The sequence below is a fragment of the Chelonia mydas genome, chromosome 23 (assembly GCF_015237465.2).
Source record: "Chelonia mydas isolate rCheMyd1 chromosome 23, rCheMyd1.pri.v2, whole genome shotgun sequence".
Lineage (NCBI taxonomy): Eukaryota > Metazoa > Chordata > Testudines > Cheloniidae > Chelonia > Chelonia mydas.
The window spans coordinates 7660930-7680639 of NC_051263.2; the positions used below are offsets into that span (position 1 = coordinate 7660930).

At 60.4% G+C, this 19710-nt stretch overlaps 2 protein-coding genes across 5 annotated transcripts; one reads left to right on the forward strand and one right to left on the reverse strand.

Annotated features, from left to right (window-relative positions):
- The first annotated feature begins 382 nt into the window (after nucleotides 1-382).
- LOC102936417 (peptidoglycan-recognition protein SC2) lies at nucleotides 383-7571 on the forward strand. Of its 3 annotated transcripts, none has more exons than XM_043534701.1 (5): nucleotides 383-446; nucleotides 4114-4185; nucleotides 5715-5916; nucleotides 6939-7057; nucleotides 7393-7571. In XM_043534701.1, exons 2-5 carry the CDS (start codon nucleotides 4131-4133, stop codon nucleotides 7569-7571), a joined length of 555 nt encoding a protein of 184 aa, XP_043390636.1. In that variant the 5' UTR covers nucleotides 383-446; nucleotides 4114-4130. The 3 variants fall into 3 exon arrangements, with proteins under 3 accessions (XP_043390636.1, XP_043390635.1, XP_037740237.1); XM_043534700.1 differs by lacking the exon at nucleotides 383-446 and adding an exon at nucleotides 1122-1303; XM_037884309.2 differs by lacking the exon at nucleotides 383-446 and adding an exon at nucleotides 1145-1320.
- On the reverse strand, nucleotides 7283-17233 carry QPCTL (glutaminyl-peptide cyclotransferase like). Of its 2 annotated transcripts, none has more exons than XM_037884531.2 (7): nucleotides 17021-17233; nucleotides 15828-15974; nucleotides 11971-12258; nucleotides 11555-11707; nucleotides 11273-11372; nucleotides 10601-10717; nucleotides 7283-9802 (listed from the first exon to the last, which is right to left on the reverse strand). In XM_037884531.2, exons 1-7 carry the CDS (start codon nucleotides 17216-17218, stop codon nucleotides 9657-9659), a joined length of 1149 nt encoding a protein of 382 aa, XP_037740459.1. In that variant the 5' UTR covers nucleotides 17219-17233; the 3' UTR covers nucleotides 7283-9656. The 2 variants fall into 2 exon arrangements, with proteins under 2 accessions (XP_037740459.1, XP_043390634.1); XM_043534699.1 differs by having other exon boundaries at nucleotides 10601-10834.
- Nucleotides 17234-19710: the final 2477 nt, after the last annotated feature.

Here is a 19710-nt window from a genome sequence, read left to right on the forward strand (position 1 = left end):
TTGTTGACTGGTAGGTCAAATTACGATCAGACCTCAGGCCTACTGGTGACCCAAACTCCCAAGATGCTTTGGGAATGCTGCTAAACTCTCACAGGCTGTGAAAAATGCCAATTTGCTAAAATTTTTAGCCTCATGCCCTGTTATTTGCTTTGCCACGTGACTGTGCGAGAAATGTACCAACCGCAAACAAATGGAAATGTATAAATAGCATAGTGATGGTAAAAGTTTATGCTTAAGCAGCAGATGTGTGATTGTGTGCTGGGAAGTCTATGAAATTTACCAGACACAGATGGATTTGTAGCCTTGCATTGGGAAAGAGGAAGTGATAAGCTGGAACTAAGTTACCTATAAGTAGTCCAAACTGTATGCAAGCAGTGGCAAAAGACATCACGGGGATCAGTCTGTCGTTTACGTCAACGGCTGCAAGGTTTGGTTCAGCAGACTCGGTAATGGATCTGCCTTTCTGTTTGGGCGCTGTACTAATAACTAATAAATACTGGCTGGGGCTTGGGTCCTTGAGGTCTCTTTAAGTAGGAAGTAAGATTGAAGCTGAATTGGTAATAAATCTGCTTCCCTGGGGAATCCTCTGACCCAAGTTTACCAGCTGGAACCGGACCGGGCAGGGTCACAACCTCTGTGTCGGGAGTAAAGACCTAGCCGTGTGTGGAGACTCTGGCTGGGACGGTCTAGGGGCCTACAGGGGAGGGGAAAAGTTTGAAGAAGAGATGTAAGATTAGATCCAGCGGAACGTTAACTCCATCAAGAGTAAAATGAGGGCGAAGAATGGCCCAAATAGTAAAGGAGGGCTTGGATTGTTTGTAAAGAAACGTGCTGTTACGCATGGAGGTTCTGGGGCCGCACCGCGTCCGGCCAGCCCGTGGGATCACACGTGTGCGCTGCTTGTCTCTGAGGCTGGCCAGAGAGTGGAGGGGAAAGCGTGACCCGGGGCGGCAGCTCAGCATCGGGCGCGCGAGGCTTTTAATCAGCAGCTTAAGGAAGTGACAGAAAATGCTCAGAAAGGGAAGCCGCAGAATGGGGATGTCAACGGGCGGCTGGCAAGCGCCACAAGGAAAGGGGAAGGCGGGCGAGGGGAAGGAGCTGAGGAGACGGTGCAGATGTGGGGTTGTCAGAAACGGGCGGAGGACGGTGGAAGCGGTTGCAGTGACGCTGGGAGCACCGGGGAAGCCGGCTGAGTGCAAGGAGGACCCGGAGGATGTGATGGAGCAGGACAAGCCTCAGCGTTAATAAGGCAGCCGAGCCGTGTCGCAAGTTAAGAAAATGAACTGCGTGCTGGAAGGAAAAGGTTTGGGGGCACCCAGGGTAAGGAGGGGCGTGGGAGAGATCGGCCCCGGGGTTCTAGAGAGAACTGGGGTAGGAGGCTGCCAGCCGATCGGGCGGGTTTGTGAAGGCCGGGTGCTGGCGTGATGGCAGAATGCTTCTTAAACACCACATTGAAACGTGACATTGTGACAGGCCATAGCAGAAATGCCAGGCAGGGGAGAAACCTGTCCAGGCACTAAGTCAATGGGTTCCCCAAGGGTGCCGGACAGCACCTGGTTCCACCCAGTTCTGTAGGGGGAGATGGGCCAGAGATGGCGGTTCCCTCCCAGACCCTGCACAAAGCTGGTTGGACGAAGTGTGGGTATTTTCGGAGTTCACTGTATTACAAATGCGAATGGGTCTGGAGTCTGGGACGTGATTCCTCTGGGGGAGACGTGACTCCAGCAAACCCTGGGAAGGGTCAGGACCATCACAGGACACTTGCAAAACAACCGACCGGCCAAGGCAGGGATGCAAATTCCCACCTCTGCCCCCGGCCTTTCAAAGTGATGCCCCAAGGAGTGAGCCACTGGCTGCGAATGACCTGTTCCCAGATCGAGGGACCGGCCTGCAGCACTCACAGATTCCCAGGGGACGTGTTCACAGCAGAAGCTGTGCTGAGCTTGGAAGCACTGAAAAGCCCCTGGGTGGGTTTGACGGGCTGCACCCCGGCCGGAGCTCTGGCTGGAGTCGGGGGAGGGATCCCTGGTAAGCCTAGTAGCAGGCGGGTGAGTTCGCTGATTGGTTTAACCCGTGTTCTCGGCAGTGCTGTTACCGTAAGCACCGAGGTGCTGCTTGGGGGAAGCTTGGTGGGGCCGGAGCTGTGGGGCTCACGGGGCTTGTAGCCTCGGAGGGGGCAGGAAAGCGGCCGGCTCGGCCAGTCTGATTTGGTGGGGATATCACAGTGCCAACAGGAAACCGGGAAGCCTGGAGCACCCGGCAGGAGGGAGAGCAAGGCTGGTCCTGCCCACGAGAGGTGGCGGCCGGCGTGCCAGGAGCCCAGGGCGGGTGCCCTGGCTGGGCCACGGAGCCGCAGGACCGGTGCAGTTGCCCTAAGCGGTGACACCGTCATCGCCCCTTCCTCAGCTACATGGAGCTCCGGCCATCTCCTAGCCTGGGGCGGCTACAGCCCCCCCTGCTGGGCCGTGAGGCTCACAGCACCTGGCACTCGACTGCCCTTCTCCTCAGCAGATCAAGGAGCAATGGTCTCAAGTTGCAGTGGGGGAGGTCTAGGTTGGACATTAGGAAAAACATTTTCACTAGGAGGGTGGCGAAGCCCTGGAATGCGTTACCTAGGGAGGTGGTAGAATCTCCATCCTTAGAAGTTTTTAAGGCCCGGCTTGACAAAGCCCTGGCTGGGATGATTTAGTTGAGGTTGGTCCTGCTTTGAGCAGGGGATTGGACTAGATACCTCCTGAGGTCCCTTCCAACCCTGATATTCTATGATATTCTATGATTCCCCACTTCAGAGAGGGAAACTGAGTCACTGGGCGGGGCCAGGACTTGGCCAAGGTCACCCCACGGGCCGGCCACTTCCACACACAAACGCTGTAGGAGTGTAACTGTACCAGGCTAGTTAACACATTACAGCCCCGGTGGGGGTACAATTATAGCCCTGCAACCGGGCTAGAACTATTCCCGGACGAGAAGCGTAGACGGGTCTGACCCTGGTACCAGGCACCTGTATCCTGGTGTCATCACACACACTCACTGCTGTTGTACTGGTATAACTGTATCAGCAAAACCGACCCCCCCACCCCACAGTTACATCGGGACAAAAGCTGTGTGTGGGGTAGACTGGAAACTTCGGGGCAGGGACTGGCTCTCGCTGTGTGTGGCTGCAGCGTCTGGCACGACAGGGCCCCAAGCTCAGTCACTGTGTGTCTGTGCAGCACCCGGCGCGACGGGGCCCCGATCTCGGTTGGGATCTCCAGGCGCTGCCTTAGTGCCCTGCAGCTGGAGTTCAGGGGAGCTGGGGCAGGCGGTGTGTCTGCATCGGTCGGAGCAGGAAATGGCGGCCCGGACAGTGGCCGATGTGCTGTCCCCCCGGTGCGGCGTTCCCCAGCTCCCCAGACCGGGTTGTGCTCTGTGCCCAGCCTTGCCCACGTTGGGAAGAAGGTGCTGCCCCTGGGGTCGCGCTGCCAGGCCAGAATCGCGCCCTCCCCTCGGCGCACAGTCTGTCGGCCCCGGTGGTGCTACGGACCCCTGAGCCCTGCTGCATGAGCCCGGCTGGGTCTTCAGCAACTGCAGCCCCCTGGTGAAATCCCCCCCGACTCCTTCCTCCTCGGTGGCTGGGCTCCCGCCAGCATCGGCACGACGGTTTATTGACCAACTACCTGGCCCCAGCCCCCGCCACCCTCCCAGGCGCTTATAGAGAGAAGCAGGTGACAGTGCCTGGAGCTCACTCTGCTCCCAGCTCTGCAGGAATCCAGGAGGGCACATGCCAGCCCCCTCTGCACCCCACAGGGCCCCGGTCTCCGTGGACCAGCTCTGCCCCCCAGCATGGCTCTTCTCCCCGCAGCTCCAGCTGGGCAGGGGGCTGCTAGTACAGCCAGAGCCACCACCAAGCCTGCTGCTCAAGGGGCTGCCATGGGGACAGAGGAGCTCATGGAGAAGGGGGATCTGGGCAGGTCTGGGATGCTTCCCTCAGGCGACAGGCCGGGCTTGGAGCCCGGGGCAGCCTGAGCACAGGGGGATCTGCTACCCAGGGGCTCTGGGGGTGTTTGGATCCGGCCCAGCAGCGCCCCCTCCTGGGGGTGGCAGGCCGGCTGTGACGGGCGCGTGTCCCCACAGGGCCGAGCGAGAGGAAGATGCTGCTGCTGATGCGGGTCGTGCGGCTCTTAGCGCTCTGTGCCGTGGCGCTTGGTGAGTTCGGATCCCCCGGGCTGGGGGTGGGGGGCAGGGCTGGGAACCCTGAAGCCGCTGAGAACGGAGGGAGGGGGGGAAATCAATGATGGAGTCACCCATCAAACCTGCCCCCTGGCCTGGTGCCTGGGGCTGGACCTGCCCCTGCAGAGCTGGAGACGCCCCTCAGCTCCCGTCCAGCCCATCCCTCCACGAGGGAGGGTTGGGTCATCCCCTGCCGCCTGTTCCCCAGAGCCCTAGTGTACATTGGCCCAAGGGACGAGGCCCCTGGCCCTGCCCATGGGGAGACGATCCCAGAGTGTCGCACACCCCCCCGCCCAGGCCGTGTCCCCTGCCAGCCCAGCGCCATCCGAACTGCCCTGGGGCACCCAAGAGCCAGAAAGTGCCAGATCCCAGCATGCAGAGGGGCAGCGAGCTGAGGTGGTGTGGGGAGGGCAGGGAAATGGGGGCTGGGGAGGTGGGAGCAGGGGCAGAAAGAGGGTGGTGGAGAGCAGGGACAGAGGGGTGGGGTGGGGGGAGCAGTAACAACACTAGCTGGTCCCCGGCTCCCACCAAGGCCCTGTTAGGAGGATTCGTGCTGGGAATGTCCCTGCAGCCTAGACATCGCCCCCTGGATCGGAGCAGGGCCCATCTACCCCGGTGTCCCGGCTCCAGCAGCGGCCAGTGCCAGATGCTCCAGAGGGAGGCGCCAGACTCCCCCTAGTGGCCCATGATGGAATAACCCAGCCACAGGGGAATTTCCTTTCTGTTCCCATCAGTTAGTGGCCCCAAGCCCTGGGGCAGGAACCCGTCCAGTCCCACCCACTGTGACGCTGGCTGTCCTCGTTCTCCATAGAAACCTCTGATCCGTTGCTGGATCCTGCTCTTGGCCCAGTGACAGCCAGTGGCAGGGAGTTCCCCAGGCTGATTGTGCCCAATGAGCCTTTTCTCGGAGTCAGATGTTCTGACCTTCCAGTTTCTGGGGCACTGGACTCCATCCTGTTTGTCCCGTCTCTGAAGGGACCTGGCCGAGGGGTGGCGGAGGGGTCAGCAGTGGGAAACCAGAATGATCAGGGGCCTCCCGGATGCAGAGAGAGCAGAAAGGCAGAAAGGCTGCGGAGCGGAGGTGAGGCTGGAGGAATGCAAATGACCGGAGGGGGCAGAGGAGACAGACAGGCTCAGAGCCGCACACCCTGGGCAGGAGCTTCCCCAGCCCAGGGTGACTTCGGAGCACCAGCCCCACCCGCCATCTCTAGCCCAGCCCTTGCTTGGCCTCCCTCCAGCCTGGCCTGGCTCCCCGTTCACCCCTTTGCTGCCACCGGCTGGTGCTGCTGCGGGGCGAGCAGGCTCCCGGCCAGGCCTCTCTCCAGCCCCGTCACATTTAACGCAGGGCTGCGCATCCCCCCCGCGCCGTGCACGGCCTTTGCTGGCCCCCACGGCTCCAGCCCCACTCAGAGCACCAGCTCTGGCCCGATCCTGCTGCGTGGGCTGGGGCAGGTGGGGGCACCCCTATTAATCCAGCCCTTTCTCCCCTCCCCTGCATGGCACAGGCTGCCCCACCATCGTCTCCCGCTCCCAGTGGGAGGCCCGGGTCCCAAGAAACAGGGACCCGCTGGGGACCCCAGTGCCCTACGTCATCATCCACCACACGGCAGGGAACCATTGCACCTCACAGGTCTCCTGCAGCCGGGAAGTCAGGGGCATCCAGAGCTACCACATGGACAAGAACGGCTGGTCTGACATCGGCTACAAGTGAGTGGGGGCGGGATGCAACTGGGGCCTCCTTTCAGCAGATAGACAGACTCCAGGCCGCTGCCCCGAAGTAGCCATGGGGGGGCAGCCGAGACCACACTCAGGGGGACAGCTGGCGCAGGGGGGGTTCTTAGGGTGACCAGATGTCCCGATTTTATAGGGACAGTCCTGACGTTTGGGACTTTTTCTTATATAGGCACCTAATACCTCCCACACCTGTCCCGATTTTTCACACTTGCTGTCTGGTCACCCTAGGGATTCTCCAGAGAAGAGATTTGATTTTTATATTTAATATTTTGGGCTGAAAAGATGGAATTGGGGAGGGTGCACCCAGAGACCCAGCTGTGGGGGGAGAATGGGACCCTGGCAAGGGGGGGGGGGGGGTCACAGAGCCCCTGGCAGGGGGAGACTGGGGGGGAAGTGATGGAGCTGGCGGGGGGGATGGAGGGCCACAGGTAGCCCCTGGGCTGTGCCAGGAGCTCAGCCGACAGGCGCCGCGGGGCCTGCGCCCTCCTCGTCTGTGACACCGCCCCATGCCGGCGTTATTGACGCGTTTCCCTGCAGCCGGCCTGACGCCCCGCAACGAAAACCTGGCCAGAGATTTTGCTCTGTGAAATGCTTTGAGATGGTGATGTCGGGAGATGGAAACCCAGCTGGGAATTTCCAGCAGGGCAGCAGCTCCCAGCGCTGTTCTCCTGCCCCACATCTGGGCCCGCTAGAGCCCTCACTCGACCCCCAGCTCTGTCCAGGTGGGGCCCTTGGTGCCTTCCATAAGGGGCGTTACACACAGCGTCACCTAATGGCCAAACAGTGCAATACAGGTTAGGGCCCCTCCATTCCAGTCCTTTTCCTCAGTGGGTCTTTAGCTCCATGGCAGAGGATTGAGCTTCTAGCTCTGATGGTCCCAGGTTCAAACCCGGGCGGGGCCAGCGACGACCCTGGGGGAGCTGCCGAGAGCGATGGGGAGGGGAGGGTTGCGGCCGACATGCCTGTGCAGGTCTCACACTGCGCTCTGCCTGCAGCTTCCTGATCGGCGAAGATGACAGAGTCTACGAGGGCAGAGGTTGGAGCACCATGGGGGCCCATGCCAAGAACTGGAACAATAAGTCACTGGGAATCAGCTTCCTGGGCAGCTTCTCCAGTACATGGGTCCCGTCTGTACAGATTTCCCTGCTAGGCCCCCAGGGGAACTAGGAAGTTCACAGCTGCTCTTGGTTCCACCACGGTGGGGCACTGGGCTGGGGCACAGGGTCAGGAAAGGGAGGGGGAGTGGGGTGAAGCAAGTGTGTGTGTGGAGGCGGGGAGACGCATTACCAAACACAATGGTGGGGGGGGGGGGGGGGAGACACTGACATGGCCAATCAAGAACGTGGCTAGAGAGTGTTTATTTACTCAGGCCACATTCACATCCCCTGAGCAGCAGAGAGGGGCCAGGGGCGTGTGTGAAATTAACAGGGGGCTGCTGGTGTCCTGCAGAAACAGCCCCTGACAACACCACCCTGACGGTTGCCAAGAGCCTGATCCAATGTGCTGTCTCCAGGGGCTTCCTGAGTGAAAGCTACACCCTGAAGGGGCATCGCGACGTGACGTCAACCCAATGCCCCGGGGACGCCCTCTACGAGGCCATAAGCCAGTGGCCTGAGTTTGAAGCCTGAGTCCCTGCAGCCTCGGGGCAGCCCCTGCACCCATCGCTGACCCCGCCCACAGCTTCTGCCTGCTCGAGCAGCACCTCCACCCCCCAGCAGGGGGCAGCCTGCCGCTTCTCGCCCACCTGCTGCCTCCTAGGGCCCGGAGAGCAGGGCTCTGAGAGTTGGGGTTACGCTCCCGTCTCCCCTGGGCTCTGCTGCCCTCCCCCGGGGCTCAGATTTCTAATAGCACCTGGGAGCCACCTGCCTCCCCCAGGCTGCTTCCTTCGGCAGATGCCAGGCCTAGCCCCTCGCTCCCGTCCGCAACGGGCATGTCAGCTTAGCCTGGGTCCCCACACAGCCAGGCCCAGGGTCTTACAGCGTCCAGGGGGGTGGGGCCAAGCCTCAGCTGAGCTCTGTGGCGACGGCCCTGCCAATCCCTGGGCAGCTCAGGAAACGTCGCCTCCATTCCCGTGTGAAACGTCCGAGCAATTCTCAGTCCCAGAGTCAAATCCACCTCTGCCCCCAGCCCCCCCAAGCTCTGCAGTGAAGATTTCATCTGGAATCCCCCAGAAACCGGCCGCTAGTTAACCCCCCACAAAGGGAACCCAAGTGTCCCTGAGCCCCGACACTCGGCTCTGCCTGGCCCCCGCAGGGTCTGGCTCTCAAAGCTTTCAGCCCTCGCCCCTTTCGCCCCGACAGTCCGTTCCCACGAGCCTCTCTCACCGAGGGGGGCAAAGTGTTTGGATCTTCACACAGCAGGTGCCTGGGAAGTACCCGTCGGGTGGGTCGCAGAGTCCCACAAAGGGGTTTTTAGTTCAAGTGCAATTTGCCTTTAACCAGCACCCCACGGCTTAGCGCTTGCTTTGCTTGGGAGCTACTGAGCAGTGACAATAAACCAGCTTCTAGCACATGCAAAGTTGAAGCGCCGGGAATCATTTCATCTCCTGTTAAACCATAACCACCACCACCCTGCCGCTGGGCTGGGCTGGGCGAGCTGAGAGGGTGTGATTATGGTCTGTCAGATTAGCGCTAAGAGGCCCCCTTGGGCTAGGTGCTATACACACAGAACATGAGACAGACAGTCCCTGCCCTAAAGAGCTCACAGTCTAATTAGACAAAGGATGGGAGGGGAAACTGAGGCACAGGGAGGGGAAAAGGGTTTTACCCAAACTCACAGGGCCAGTTAGTGGCAGAGCGTGGAACAGATCCCATGGGTGCAGTCAAGTGCTCTGCCCGCTAGGCTGTGCTGCCTCTCAATCCAGAGGGAGGAGGGGGAGAGAAACCAAGGGGGCGCTGGTTCCGCATGGGTCACACACAGACAGGCCCAGCAGGAAGGGGAGGGGAGCTGGGGTTTGCTCCCGGTGATGGGAGCTGGGGCTGCGGCTGGCGACCGGCGGGAGGGAGCCGGAGTGGAGGGAACAGCCATGCCAGGAGCAGTGTCCCAGCCCCACAGTGCCCAGGGCTGCCCAGCATGTGGGGGCGCTATGGGAAGGGGGCAGCAGCACTGATGGGGCAGCTCTTTGTTACGAGAGTCGCTGTGGAGCAGCCCCCGAGCAAGGCTGGGAGCCCGGCACCCCAGGGCTGGATGGGCCCTGTAAACAGGAGCAACCCCTGGTGGGCCTGCAGCTGGAGGCCGCGCTGCCGAGAGTGCAGGTCTGGCCCCCCCACAGCCCCTGGTGTCCTGCCCCTGGCACAGCCCAGGTTCAGCCCAGTTATTCCTGCTTCTGAGCCGTGGACCCCGGGGGACGCGACCAGCTGGGATCCAGGTCCCGCACTGGGAAGAGGCTATTCCAGGCCCCAGCGGCTAGAGCTCTGGAGGGCGTGTAAAGCCCAGGAAGGCCCAACCTCAAGGGGCTCAAGCAAGAGGTTTCACTCCTGGGCCGGCCACAGCCCCGGAACAGACTCAGCACAATCTCCCTTCCCATCCTCCCAGCATTGTAACACCTCCCCAAGCCCCTGCGGCGCTGCCACAGCCCAGGCCCCCCAAGCCACCTTGCCTGGTCCCTAGGGTGTTTTGGCCGCTGGCCCCATGGAGCTCGGCCCAGGAGGGGCGAAGGATCCTGCGAGGCCCAGGGAGGGGTTGGTCCCCTCACCAGGAGAGGCTCTGGGCAGTCACAGCCACAGGTACTCAGCCAGGAAGGCAGCCAGGATCTTGCAGAGGTTCTCCACGGTCGGGGGGTGCAGGTTCTGCTCCGTGTCCTCCATCGTGTGCCAGACCCACGGGAAGGGGGTGGCGATGAGGTGCAGCACCGGCACTCCTGTGGCCAGACAGATACATGGATAGTCAGCAGGGATCCAACCCAGGATCTGCATCACTGCAAGCCCAGCCTCTACTGCTGGAGCTACAAGAGTAATTCCACTATTGTCAGCAGTAGTAGACTATTATCCCCATGTGGCCTAGCCACTAGGGGGTGACGTGTGACATTCTAAGCCCACACACTGTCTCAGTAGATGGAGCCAGGCCCTCAGGCACGACCTGACCTTACATCTAGGAGCCATGTGCTCCCCTGACCTAGCAACGAGCAGCTGGCCAGGTGCATTATGGGAACCATATTGGCCAGAGACATCAAGCGAGTCAGGGCCAAGTGACTAGATAGCAATGATGTGTTTATAGAGTCTTTCACCCCCAAGGATCCCAGAGCCTAAGTTCAAAATGCAGCAACCTCTGGGGTGAGGCGTGCCAGGCAGGCAAACATCATCTATAAAGCATGTTACCCCTGTAAATAACACCTAGCTCTTGCATAGCCCTTGTCCTCAGGGGATCCCAAAGCACTTTACAAAGGGGGTCAGAATGATTCCCCCCACTTCACAGATGGGGAAACTGAGGAAGACAGCAGCAGAGTCAGCCGGCAGGGCAGTGACAAAGCCAGGACCTGAACCCAGGTCTCAGTCCCTTGCTCCACTCATGAGGCCAGGCTTGTGTGGGAGCCTGGGGGAGTCTCACCACACTTTGTCTGCACACATTCTGCCCTGGCTCCTCTGGGAAGGCCCCCCCAGCTGTCCATCCCACAGTGCTCTGCGCCTGGACACCCGGTAGCAAGGGGCAGGACAGGTACCTTTGCGAAGGAAGGGGACGTGGTCATCTTCGATAGGCCCATAGGCAGGCTCCCGCTGGAAGTACATCTGCTCTCGGGGGTGGGACTGCAGCAGGCCCAGCCGGTGCAGACGCTTCTCTGGGCGACACAGAGCAGAGGGTGAGGAATGGGCTGGTTCCTGGGACCTGCCAGGCTGGGGGCGCAGCGGGACGAGCCCGACAGGGGGCCACACCTGGCCGCTCACAACAGAGCTCCCTGAGGACATGGAGATGCTGCCGGGGAGGGAGGGGGGATTTCAAACCTGACAAGTCGTGTTTGAGGGAAATAAAGTGTTGGTGAAAGATGCCAGGTCAACAGCCCCTGGGACTGAATCCCCAACTCCCAGCTCTTTCCCACAGCTGGGGATAGAACCCAGGAGTCCTGGCTCCCAACCCCCCTGCTCTAACCACTAGACCCCACTCCCTTCCCAGAGCTGGGAAGGGAACCCAGGAGTCCTGGCTCCCAGCCCCCCTGCTCTAATCACTAGATCCCACTCCCCTCCCAGAGCTGGGGCTAGAACCCAGGCACCTTTATTCATTGTCAGACAGACGCAGGACCATCAGGACTGGCGGGGGTGGGGGGGTAGCTGTCCCGCTACAGGTGCCTGGGGGGGCAAGCCCCCTCCCACCCCTGGAAGAAAGGAAGGTTTGGTACCGATGCCGATGAGCCGGTCGAACCAGGAGGCGGTGAGGGGGAAGTGGTTCTGGATGGTCGGGTGGCGGGCCCCCAGCAGGTCCAGCAAGACAAACAGGCTCTGCAAGGAGGCAACGAGGGGTTAAATCTGTAGGGGCCCAGTCACCCCAAGAGGAGCTGAGGTAGGGATTGGTACAAGATCCAGTGCAGACAGATTGAGCCCCTGCCCACCCTGGACAGGCACCCCCACCATCTCCCTCCAGCCTGAAAGATCCCCCCGAGGGGCAGGCGGGCGGCTCTCACCATAGCCTGGAGCTGGCTGGTGCCCGGCTGGTGCTGAGCCTTGGCCATGTGCTCAGCCAGGTGGCGCGCCCCGTACAGGGAATCCCTCTCACTCCACTCCCCGAAGGCCTCCTCGCCATCCAGGAACAGCAGCTGCAGCGTCACCTCGGAGCCCTGGGGAGAGACACGGGGCTCGCTCAACACCTGGCACTGCTGGACAGGTGAGGGGACTGCACCCAGGACAGCAGCAGAGCTAGGGATAGAACCCAGGAGTCCTGGCTCCCAGCTCCCCTCCTCTAACCACTAGACCCCATTCCCCTCCCAGAGCCAGAGATAGAAGCCAGGAGTCCTGGCTCCCATCCCCCCCGGTTTTACACACTAGACTCCATTCCTTTCCCCAAGCCAAGAGTAGAACCCCCAACCTGGGAAACTCTCACCTGCTTCTTGGCCTTCAGCAGCTCCGCGTCCAAGGCCGTGGCCAGTTCCAGCAGGATGGCACAGGGCATGGCCGAGTCGGTGGCCCCCAGGAAGGTGCGGCCCTGCCGGTCGCGGGGGAAGTACTTGGAGTCATAGTGGCAGGCCAGAACCAAGCGCCGCCCGGCAGCGGGGTCCAACGTGGCCACCACATTGGCAAAGCCTATGACACCCCGCGGGGTCCGGTCCTCGAAGGCGTCCAGCTCTACCCGCCAGCCCGCAGTCAGCGTGGCCAGGCTATCCACAACGAACTGGGACAAGACAGAGAAGGCATCAGGGTGCCGTCTGGGGGGAGCGTCAGGGGGCAGCGGTTTTGGGGATATCAGCAGGGAGGCCGGGGGCTGCGGGGGGTTGGGAACTGTCTCACCCTTCTAAGGCAAGCGGCAGGGTCGGAGAGATGCTCACCATCTCCAAAGGGATCTGCCCAGTGCAATGGGCTGGGATGCTCCAAGACAGACCCCACACGCTGCCTGAAAGGGTCAGAGCCGCGGCCCCCCTAGCCTGGCATCCCGCCTCTGACACTGCCCAGCACCAGCTGCTGCAGAGGAAGGCGACAGAAACCTGCAGTAGCCGACGTGGGATAATCTGCCTCCCACGTTTGGGCTCATCCCGAGTTAGAGACCGGCTGGAGCCCTGGTGCAGGTTCACTCTCTCTACCAGATTGTTGGTACTGACCACCCACCGCTCTGGATATCCTTGTTCTCCATACAAACGTTCTGTTCCTTTGTGAATCTTACTAAGTTCTGAGCCCCGGTTAATTCCTGTGGCAGTGAGTTCCACTGGCTAATCACACATCACAGGAAGCAGTGTTTCCTTTTACCAGATTTGACTCCCCCACCTTTCAATTCCCTGGAACATCCCCTTCCAGACGCAGGAGAGAAGCATCCCATCTCCCCTTTCCAGACTAGTCGTTACTTGATAGATTGTTGCCATGACCCCTCTTGCTTGTCCCGCTCCAGAGTAACCATCCAGATCGGTCCCAGCTACACCCAAGAGGTTTTCCAGGCTCTGCTCAGACTTGTCCCCCTGTCTCTGGACCCACGTTGTTGGGTGTTATCCTATGTGAGATGGGGGCCATTCCTGAGCGGATCCACCTGGGTTAGCACCCAGGAAGAGTCGGAGGAGTTTGCATTCAGCGTGCTTTACGCTGCCAGTCACCAGTGAGTTCCATGGGCATCGCGTCACCCACCCCGCAGGCTGGCTCAGGTCTCGCTGAAATTCCTCACAGCCCTCTCTGCTCCTGGCTATCCTCAATAATTTTGCCACTACCCCAAATGCCAGATCATTAACAAAGATATTAAACAACATGGGACCTTTAGCCATGACCGAAACTGACCATGTGAGGTACGGCTTGTGGCCTACAAGTATTTGCTAGGTACGGCACAGATATAAAGCAATGAGCATACAAGCCTCTGGTCTGAGAGACAGTAGCTTCGCTAAACAAGGCATGTGGGCCAAGAAGCCTCAGCGTACGATGCGAACCCCAGACCAAGATCTCACCAGACAGGACGCTGTAATGCCACCAGCTCGAGGTGTTTTAAGACAGGAACATCAGCAGCTGTTGAACCATAGGAATACAATGGCAACTAATTATCATATATGCTAATAAGCTTGAGGTAGAAGGCCTAGTGAACTATGGGACAAGGGCCCCCCGACATTAGTATGGTGAGGAAATACAGATGATGGCCACGCAGATTAGAGAGAACTTCGGTCGCAACCATGCGCATCAGATCTTAGTGATTCTAACCACACTGGGCCTGCTCTTGGGCCAAGAGTCCACCAAACCTCAGCATGGTGGTTGGGAAGATAAGTAATCAATAATAATTAATACACAGTCACTAGATGAGAGAACAGTCTACACTGTGACCCAGGCCAGCTGACTCAGGCTCCTGGGGCTCGGGCCACAAGGCTAAAAGTTGCCATGTAGATGTTCGCTTTCGGGCTGGAGTCTGGGCTCTGACACCGTCCCTCCTCATGGGGCTCAGAGCCTGAACATCTGCACGGCAATTTTATAAACCCACAGCCCCAACCCGCATCAGCTGAGCTGGGCCAGCTGCCGCCATGACACGGGTCTCTTACTGCAGTGTAGACGTACCCTTAATCAGCATTTTGGTTCCTGTCTCCTGGCCAGGTTTGGATCCAAGACAAGACTTTGCCTCTCACGCCTTGGCAACTTAGCTTCCTTAGTCCAAAGCGGCGCTTAGAAGTTGAAATAATCTTCTCTGTCAGGCAGTGAGACTGAAGTCCCCTCTGCTTGCCTGGAACCGGTAGCCTCTCCAAGAAAGCTGGTACTGAGGCCTCGACCCCAGCCTCCCTCCTATTTCCCACACCATTGGTACCAACATGCACCATGAGCTCTACCCCAGAACCCCATCTAGGTATCTCGGGACCTTTGCACCCAGCTGTTCTCATGGTCACCAGCTCCCGGCTGTCTGCATTCCCAATGGCGCACTACCCCACAGCCCATCTTCTCCTCTCCACTGCAATTCCACCTCCTGGAGCCATCTCCACAGGGCAGGAGAACTGTCAGGCTTCAGTAATTGGGGGGCTTGGAGGGTCCCCCGGATCCTGCCTCTGGGTCTGTCCATCAAATGGTGGGGGGAACCAGCTCAATCCCCAGTATCCTCCCCTCCCCCACCAGTTGGGACATTTCTGACAAATAATTTTTCCATCAAAAAACATCAACACATCCACATTTCACGACACAGGGTCAGGTTCGACAACACTCCCGCCTCGAAAAAATGTTTCGACTGTGCAAATGAAACGTTTCGATCGCTTCAAACAGTCCCGTTTTCTGGGTCAAAACAACAACGTTTTGTTCTGAAATTTCGGCTAAACAGACTGAAAAAAGGTCAAAACTGAAATTAAACATGGCAAACTGATCAAAACGAACCGTTTTCATTGACCCGAAAGGGCAAAGAAAAGGTCTTGGGGTGTTGCCAATATCTGAAATTTTTGTCCTGATTTGAGACAGGAAAATATTTGGAACTTGCAAAAATATTTGCAGAAGGGGAAAACCAATTCTCAAGGGCTTGAACCCCCGCACGCTGGGTCTGCAATGGACATGTCGCTGGCACAGACGCTTCCAAAATGCACTGAGCTTTCGGCACCCACTTCAAACCGGGTGTAGCTTCCCCAAGAGGTCCTGCAGACCCAACCCCAAAGATCTTCCGCATCTCTAGTTCAGGCCAGGGCTACTCCACAAACCCAGCACAGCTTTGTTGTTTGGGGTGTGGAAAGAAAAAACACAGCCCCTAGCTGCCATAGCTACAAGGGCAAAAAACCCCGTGTAGATGCAGCTGTCCTTGGAAGACCACTTCTGCTGGCACAGTGCCCTGCAGGGAAATTGTTCCTACACGGGCAAAACTCTTCTGTCAATGTCCATTGGGTCTACACTAGGGGCGCTGCTGGGACAGCTATACCAGTACAGCGATATCCATAGGGCTTGTGTAGTGTAGACAAGGCCACAGACTAACCCTGCCCCCATTGCAGCCAGGGCCGTATCCGTGCGGATACCGAGTTAGCTGGTCTCTCGCGCCCACTTCACACCAATGGCAGTCACTGCCCAGGGTCCCCGGTGCAGGGAGGCAAAGCCGCCGTTTGCACCAGAGCCTGAAACCAGACAAAGCTGCCCCAGAGCAATTCCTGGCCTTGAGCCACCGGCTGCAGCTGGGGCAAACCTCTTGGGTTTTCAGGGCCCAAGCTAACTCTGGGGTCCCATGTTCCAGGGTGTCCTCCGAGCCCAGGATGTGCCCCAATCTCCGGCACAGCACAAGGACCGCACATCCCAAGGCTTCGCCCGGCCACAGCCCCCACTCACCTGCCGCACCTTCCTGTTCCCCGGGCTGCCCGGGTACCGCTCGATCAGCATGGGCTTCAGGAAGGAGTTCCAGAGGCGCCGGAGGTCCACCAGGGAGGCCAGCCGCTTCACCTGGCTACTGGAGAGGCTCCGGGGCTTGTGGCCAAGCTGCGGAAAGGAACAGCGCTGGAATCCAAAGGACTGTTCAAAACACCCCCAGCACCAGGAACGGACCCAGGGCATCCAAGCGAGAGCAGAGGGGTCCTGCGGTCCGGGTCTCGAGCCAGCGGTTGTCTCCTTCCTCATATTCATACAGCACCCAGCACAATGGGGCCCTGCTCCGTGACTAGGGCTCCCCGGGCATCCTGTCCCCAGTACAGGCAGTGGCTGCGAACGGGGGGTGCCCTCCCGCTGCTTCCCCCTGTGCTGCACGACCCTGCTAGGGTCAGTGGAGGGAGCGGTTGGGGGGAGAGCACAAGAGCCAGTGAGAATTCAAGGGCCTCTTCCTGCCCCCACTAGAGTCAGTGGAGGGAGGGGTTGGGGGGAGATGCCAGCGCTGGTGTTGCTACTGCCTCTCCGAGGGCTCTGGGCACCCAGGGCCTCCCCCCAGCCTGCCAGCCCCATACGAGCACCCTCCTGGACTCAGCGACACTGCACCCCATCTTAGCTCTACACGGCCGTACCATCGCCCAGCCCCCCTGCCCATTCCATGCCTCAGTGCAACACCCCCCTCACCCCCGGACACCCTGCCCCCACACCCCATCCCTCCCAGGCACCCTGCCCCCTTCCATGCCTCACTGCAACCCCCATTACCCGGCACCCTGCCCCCACGCCCCTCCCCACAGGCACCCTCCATCCCTCCCAGGCACCCTGCCCCTTCCATGCCTCACTGCAACCCCCATTACCCGGCACCCTGCCCCCACACCCCTCCCCACAGGCACCCCCCATCCCTCCCAGGCACCCTACCCCCCACACCCCATCCCTCCCAGGCACCCTGCCCCCACGCCCCTCCCCCCAGGCACCCCCCATCCCTCCCAGGCACCCAGCCCCCACGCCCCTCCCCCCAGGCACCCTGCCCCCATGCCCCCCCGCCCCCCCATCCCTCAACTTTCCTGCCCCTCCCTGGGCACCCTGCCCCCCATGCTCCCTACTCCCGCCCCAGACACCCTGCGCACCTGCCCCCACGCCCGCACCCCCTGCCCCGCGCCCCTCACCTGCGCGCTGGGCGGGCCCCGCGGCTGCCCCCCGCCGGGCCCGGACCCCCAGCCCAGGTACAGGCCGGCGCCGGCCGCCAGCAGCAGCAGCAGGAGGAGGAGGAGCAGGCGCGGGGGGGCGCGGCGCGGGCGGGCGCTGGGCTCCGGGCCGCCCCCTCCCCGGCCGCGCCGGGCCCCGGCACCCGGCCCTTTCCGCATGGCGCCGCCAGCCGAGAGACAGCGAGCCCCGCCCACGGGGCGGGGCACGACCAGGCCCCGCCCACGGGGGAAGGACCTGAGGGGAGCGCGCCGCCAGAGGGGCGGGGCGAACTGAAGCCACGCCCCCGCGCGGCGCGTCCCGGATAAAGCCCCCAGCCGCTTGAGGGCGGGGCGATCTGCAAGACCCACCCACAGGAGGCGGAGCCATGGCGTTGTTACGGCCTGCTGGGGCGGGGACACGCCCTTAGGGGTGGGGTTACCACAGGACACGCCCACAATGGGGCGGGGCCGGGTAAGGACACCTCATCACATAACGGCATATTAAAAAAGGCAACCCCTCCTCCCCCATGCACCCCTGGGTCCAACACCCCCCCAGCACAGCCCAGGGCCTGACCAGCCCCAGCCCTAACACACCTATGGGTCTGACCCCCACCTGGGCACCTGGGTCCTAACCCCCCCCTCCCACCATACCCTTTGGGCCGACCCGCCATTCCCCTAACACTCCCCTGGGTCCTACTCCCTCACTGCACCCCCTGCCCTGGCTCAGACCTCCCTTCCCATAAACCACCTCTGGATCTGACCCCCCCAACACACCATGGGTCTGACCCCCCTTCCCCTAGCAAACCCATGGGCACAACCCCTCCCAACACACCCTTGGGTACAAACCCCCCCCACACACTGAACCCATGAGTCTGACCCCCCTTCCCCTATTACACCCACTGGTACAACCCTGCCGTGCACCCATGGGTCCGACCCCCTTTCCTGTAACACACCCTTAGGTCTGACTCCCCTGCACGGGTCTGACCATCTCCAGCACCCCCCTGGATCCAGTGCCTCATTCCTCTAATACACCCATGGGTCTGAGCCCTGCCATGCACCCATGGAGCTAACCCCCGCCAACACACCCCTGGGTCTGACCCCCTTTCCTGTAACACACCCCTGGGTCTGATTCCCCCACACCCATGGGTCTGACCATCTCCAGCACACCCCTGGATCCAATGCCTCATTCCTCTAATACACCCATGGGTCCAACCTACCCCATACACCCAAGGTCTGACACCTCCCCCCCCGCCATGCAGCTGACCCCTCCCAGCACATTCCTGGGTCTGACCCCCTCCCTATACCCAAGGGTCCAACTCCCCACCAACGCACCCATGGATCTGAATCTCCCCTCTCCAGTGCACCCAAGGGTCCGACTCCTCCCCGCACTGGGCCCCGATGACATGGTGATGGGTGCACATGGATGACAGGTCCATATGGAGAGAGCAAGCACATGGAAGGACAGACCGACTATTGCAGCTGGGCCTGGAAAGCCGGGGGCAGGGGACCGTACAGGGATCAATGGGTGACTAGATAGAGGGTGCCCCTGCCCCCTGTGTCCCTCAATATACCAGCGAGGAAAACAGTGCTTAGAGCCCACCTGGCAGCAGCTGGAGTGACATCCCCCCGCACCCCTTGCTGCTGGCACAGGGCCCATCTGCAGCACTGATGTCACTGGGTCAATAGTGCTCACGTTCTAACCTGATGGGTCCTGCCGAGGGTGGTCCCTGCATTTGACCTTTTTCCTGGGCTGTATAATAGGGTGTATCACAGGATTTGCCCCTCACTTAAATGGCCAAGAGCACAGTGTGTGAGGTTGTGTGACACACACAGGGTGTTGCCAAGTGACCAATGCTTGTGGTTTCATCACAGTTCCCCTGGTATTTGGTGTGTCCCATAAAGCACCAGCTCCCGGAGTCATGGGATGGAGTGAGATACTCGGCTTCCATTGAAATGTAAGTTTCTAGCCCTAAAGGCTGACAACTCCCTGACACAGTGAAATGTCCCAAGCAGACCGGCTCATGGATCCAAAAGTGCCAGAGAACGAGGGGAGGGGGCAAGTGGAAAGGAAGGCTGGATATCCTGGAGCTCTCAGGGCCCTCAGTACCGCACAGCTTGGTTCTGAAGTGGAGGAGCGTGTCCCTTGGATAACCAGACGTGGTGCGGTTCGGTTTACACTGCAGACCAGAACCGTTCCGTGGCCAACCCAAGTGCAACCAGCTGCCTCCTTGAAATCATTATTTATTATAAAGATTATTGTAGCGCCTTAGAGCGCCAGTCCCAGGCTATGACCCCTTGCGCTAGGCGCTGTACAAACACAAAGCAGTCCCTGCCCCAAAGAGCTGGCGATCTCCAGGTAAGACATGAGCTGACAGGTGGATTCAGTCCTTGCTGGGCAGCATGACAGTCCATATGCTTGGAGCCTTTCTGGCTGCAGTGGCATCTCCCGAAGGGAGCCCTGGTGCTGCTGGGGGATTTAAACCCAGGCTGGACGCTGGGGAATGGATTCTCCCCTCCCGTAGACTCTGGGTCCCCGCACTCGGCCCCGCAGCAGTGTCGCCCATCGGCTGGCAGCAAGCAGGGTTCCCTCAGCTTCGTGCGTACTAGGGGCAGCTCCTCGGAGGTGCTCAGGGACTGACTCCCGCTTCGGGCCTACACGCTGCCCTTTCGTT